This window comes from Centrocercus urophasianus, unplaced genomic scaffold (genome assembly GCF_019232065.1).
Source record: "Centrocercus urophasianus isolate 14NV4802_14NV808 unplaced genomic scaffold, USGS_Curo_1.0 seq_1457, whole genome shotgun sequence".
Taxonomy (NCBI): domain Eukaryota; kingdom Metazoa; phylum Chordata; class Aves; order Galliformes; family Phasianidae; genus Centrocercus; species Centrocercus urophasianus.
In genome coordinates this window covers 227-4650 of record NW_024884650.1, presented here as the reverse complement: position 1 = coordinate 4650, position 4424 = coordinate 227, and the positions used below count along the sequence as shown (strand labels likewise).

At 65.1% G+C, this 4424-nt stretch overlaps 1 protein-coding gene across 1 annotated transcript in view; it reads left to right on the top strand.

Moving 5' to 3' along the window:
- Positions 1–4188, top strand: part of SARS1 (seryl-tRNA synthetase 1) — a 4898-nt gene extending 710 nt beyond the window's left edge. The window contains exons 2-11 of the mRNA XM_042815263.1: positions 23–93; positions 197–277; positions 796–954; positions 1496–1639; positions 1722–1877; positions 2375–2596; positions 2667–2796; positions 3306–3463; positions 3551–3680; positions 3788–4188. Of these exons, the coding sequence (XP_042671197.1) occupies positions 23–93; positions 197–277; positions 796–954; positions 1496–1639; positions 1722–1877; positions 2375–2596; positions 2667–2796; positions 3306–3463; positions 3551–3680; positions 3788–3945 (1409 nt within the window). The 3' untranslated portion in view covers positions 3946–4188. The remainder of the gene's footprint in view (positions 1–22; positions 94–196; positions 278–795; positions 955–1495; positions 1640–1721; positions 1878–2374; positions 2597–2666; positions 2797–3305; positions 3464–3550; positions 3681–3787) is intronic.
- Positions 4189–4424: the final 236 nt, after the last annotated feature.

Below are 4424 nucleotides of genomic sequence, written 5' to 3'. Positions count from 1 at the left end.
CCCCCCCCCCCCCCCCCCGCAGGCAGATTTCGTGCTGATAACTTGAACAAGCTGAAGAACCTTTGCAGCAAAACCATCGGTGATAAGATGAAGGTGAGGGCCTCGCCAGCCTCTCCCCGGCAATGTTAAAGGATGCTTTTACCTTCTTGTTCGGGTCTTTAAACCCTGGCGGGGTTTCTCTTCCCTCGTGCTGCAGAAGAAGGAGCCCGTAGGGAGCGATGAGTCCGTGCCAGAGAGCGCGCAGAACCTGGATGAGCTGACAGCTGATGTCCTGGGGGTGAGTCCGACCCCACCTCCCCCCCATGGCTCCTATGGATCCCCAGCACTGCCTGCAGCCCCATAGCGGGGATCCCCATTTCTCCCGGTCCTAAGCCGGCCTTTTCCCGCTGTCATTCATCTGGAGGCCAGCACCGCTGTGCAGCAGCGCCGGTCAGCGACCCGACCTGCGGTTACGGGGGGATCCGAGCAGCCTCAGTAGCTGCTGTTCCCTGGAGGCCCTCCCTCACTGCCCGCTCGCCTTCCCCCTTCATTAACCACGCTGTTTAATGAGCGTGACGCTGGTCGGCTTTTGCTGCCATGGGAGCTGACTGCTCCCCGTTGTGGCTGCCAGGCGCTGCGTGACGCCGTGCCTCACCCGGGGCTTTTCAGAGCCTGACCGATGTCGGGGCTTTGTCCTCTCTGGCTGTTGTTTGATGCGCTCAGCCCGCGGGTTTCACTCCGGAGGCCGTGGATGTCAGGGCAGGGTGATTGACTGCGCTCAGCCTCCTCTCCTCAGCGGCTTTCCTCCCTGTGCAGGGGCTGCAGGTGTCCCAGATCAAGAAGGTCCGTCTCCTCATCGACGAAGCCATCCTGAAGTGCGATGCGGAGCGCGTCAGGCTGGAGGCAGAACGCTTCGAGAGCCTCCGGGAGATCGGGAACCTCCTGCACCCCTCGGTGCCCATCAGCAACGATGAGGTAGGGATGGAGCCCGGCACCGTGCGCGGTTTGGGGGCTGCGGGGCTGCCCCAGGCTGGCCGAGCTGGTTCGTCAAAGCGGGACGCTGCTGTGGGGCCGTGCCCCCCCCCGGATCTGCTGGAGGTGAATGAAATCTGCATGACAAGACAGCGTTTCCTGCTGGGAGCGCACAAAGAGCGGCTCAGACAGCGCATTGTACGGGCCATACATGGGAAATTCACAGCGGGCCGGGGGCTGGGATCTCCCTTCGCTGCCCCCATTCATCCAGCAGGAATATTTTGCTGGAGGAACACAATCGGGCCGGGCCAGCTGCCAAGCGGCCGCACAATGAGTGACCAGCAGGGATCAGCACTGGGGTTCCAGGCTCTGTTTGGTCGCTGCCGGGTGGCAAAGCCTGGGTCGGGATGGGGCCCCTGTGTGGGGCTGGGGGGAGGGAGGCGACCGGGGGCCGTGTTCCCAAACTGCCCGGTGGGGAACGCACTGATGTCACCGCGGCCCCGGGGAGGAGATGTGAAGCGTTGTCCCCTTCCTCTGTGCACAGGATGCAGACAACAAGGTGGAGCGGATCTGGGGGGACTGCAGCTGCAGGAAGAAGTATTCCCACGTGGACCTGGTGGTGATGGTGGATGGTTACGAGGGAGAGAAGGGGGCCGTTGTCGCGGGGAGCCGGGGCTACTTCTTGAAGGTGAGAGCCCTGCAGCCCGGTGCTCCGTGGGGACGTCACAGCAGGGTGTGTGTGACCAGCCGTGGCTTCCCCCATCCCGCAGGGTCCCCTGGTGTTCCTGGAGCAGGCCCTGATCCAGTACGCCCTGCAGAGCCTCCGTGCCAAGGGCTACACTCCCGTCTACACGCCCTTCTTCATGCGGAAGGAGGTGATGCAGGAGGTGGCCCAGCTCAGCCAGTTTGACGAGGAGCTCTACAAGGTGAGCCCGACGCCCGCTGGCTCTCTGTGTCTCGCCGCCTGGCACCCGTGGCCCCTCAGGGTCCAACCATCCCGCCCAGCCCACGCCGTGTGCCTCCCCCTGCCGGGGGGCAGCCAGCTGCCATCCACTTACCCAGCAGGGCTCTGGGTCTGCTTTGCTCTGAGGAAGGCTTGGCGGTCCGCAGCCAACGCAGCCGGTTGTCACGGCGATGTGGTGACGGAGACGGTTCGTCCCCAGCCTGGTTGTCAGGAGCTGGCAGGAGGCCATCGAGGCCCTGAAAGGAGGCCAGCAAACGGCAGCTGCTCCCCTTCTTGCGACCCACTTTGCAGCCGCCCCGTTCTCCTCTCAGCACCGCTCCTGGAAAACCTTGCTGCCAGGGGGCTGGGTGTCCGTGCCGCCACCAGCAGCATCTGTCAGGGCTGTGGGTTGTGTGAGAACAGCTGGGAAAGGAGGGCGCTGTCTCTTTCCCAAGCCCACGGCCCCCTCCTGTTCCCCAGGTGATCGGCAAAGGCAGCGAGAAGGCCGAGGACAGCTCCATCGATGAGAAGTACCTCATTGCCACCTCCGAGCAGCCCATCGCCGCCCTGCACCGCGACGAGTGGCTGAAGCCGGAGGATCTGCCCATCAAATATGCAGGGCTGTCCACCTGCTTCCGCCAGGAGGTCGGCTCGCACGGCCGCGACACGCGCGGCATCTTCCGTGTGCACCAGTTTGAGAAGGTGAGGGCGGCTGGGAGGCGGCGCGTGGGGTTTGGGGCAGGGATGGAGCCGACGTGGGGGATCTCTGCAGATCGAGCAGTTCGTCTACGCCTCCCCGCACGACAACAAGTCATGGGAGATGTTTGATGAGATGATCGCCACGGCCGAGGAGTTCTACCAGTCCCTGGGCATCCCCTACCACGTCGTCAACATCGTTTCGGGTAGGGGTCTGCACTGCAGGCTGCGTGGGGTGCCAGCTTTTGGGGTGGGGGCTTCTTCCCCTTGTTTCCGTGCTGTGCTGGTCTGGGAGGAGCCTGGCACCTCTGCCAGCGCCTCGGGTGTCACCGTGACCCTGACCCACTTCCCAGCTCCGCTTCCTTTGTCCCAGAGCACTGCTGGCTCACGTTCCCACGCTGTGCATCCCCAGACCTGCCGAGGGGGGGGTGGCACCTCAGCCGTGGGAAGGGGACACCAGGACAGGCGCACGCTGTGGGGCACCCCTCTGCCCCATCCCCACTGTGCCTCTGGAAGAGAGGGGCAGCCCAAGTGGCTCCTGTTCGAAGATGTGCCCCTGCTGAGGTTCTTTCCGTCCTCTGCTCTGCCAGGCAGGAGCGCTGCCTCCCACCCAGCGCTGCGCTGAGGTCACTCTGCGGGTTTTGACCCCTGGCTGCATCCCACAGTGGGGTGCGTTGGGGCTGCAGCCCCTAACCGCTGCCCTGCTGCCCACCAGGCGCCCTGAACCACGCTGCCAGCAAGAAGCTGGACTTGGAGGCTTGGTTCCCAGGCTCAGGAGCGTTCCGTGAGCTCGTGTCCTGCTCCAACTGCACCGACTACCAGGCGCGCCGCTTGCGCATCCGCTTCGGGCAGACCAAGAAGATGATGGACAAGGTGAGGGTGTGGGGCTGGGCGGTTGTGTTCCCCATTCCCCATTTGCTGTTCCCCCGTGTCACCCCTTGACGCATCCACCTGCCTCAGGTGGAGTTTGTGCACATGCTCAACGCCACGATGTGTGCCACCACCCGAACCATCTGCGCCATCCTGGAGAACTACCAGACCGAGGAGGGCATCGTCGTCCCCGAGCGGCTGCGGGACTTCATGCCCCCAGGTAGCGCCCTGCACGCTGCCGGGCCCCCCCTGTGCCTCTGGGGTGGGGGGCTGCAGGGTCAGGAAAGCCCCGCGGGCTGCAATCCGTTCCTTCTGTCGTTCCCGCAGACCTCCGGCAGATCATCCGCTTTGTGAAGCCGGCCCCCATCGAGCAGGAGCTCTCCAAGAAGCAGAAGAAGCAGCAGGAAGGCGGCAGGAAAAAGGCTGCGGGCGGCGAGCGGGTGCTGGAGGAGCAGATGCAGAACATGGGCGTCAGCAGCGCCTGAGTCCTTCGGCTCCGCCGGGCTCTGCGCCGCCTCCTTCGCTTCGGGTCGAGTCTGGGGCGGGAGCTGCCCGGTCCCCACCCGGCCCTGCGGCACCACAGGGCAAAGAACTGACAGTCGTGGGGCTCCGGCCCAAAGTGCGGCTTCCGCCCCCCCGCCTCCCCAGCGGGGTCACTGCATGGCGGGCTCATGGCAGGGGCGGAAACCTTCCTTCCCTCACCCCAATAAAGCAAAAAAAGCTGCTGAGCCGCGCGTGGGGCTGCGTGTCCTCCCGCGGGGCCTCGGTCGTTGCTTTGGAGGTGGGGGATTTTGCAGCCCCGCGGGGGCGGCCCTGGCCCCGCTCCGTTTCTGCGCCTCCGATGGCAGCAGCTGGGCGCGGGGGCCGCCGCCGACCCCACACAATGGCTCAGACAAAGGCCGATCGCATTTGTAATTCAACGAGGGGCCGGGGCCCCCCTCGCCCAGCTGCTGCCGGGACCCCC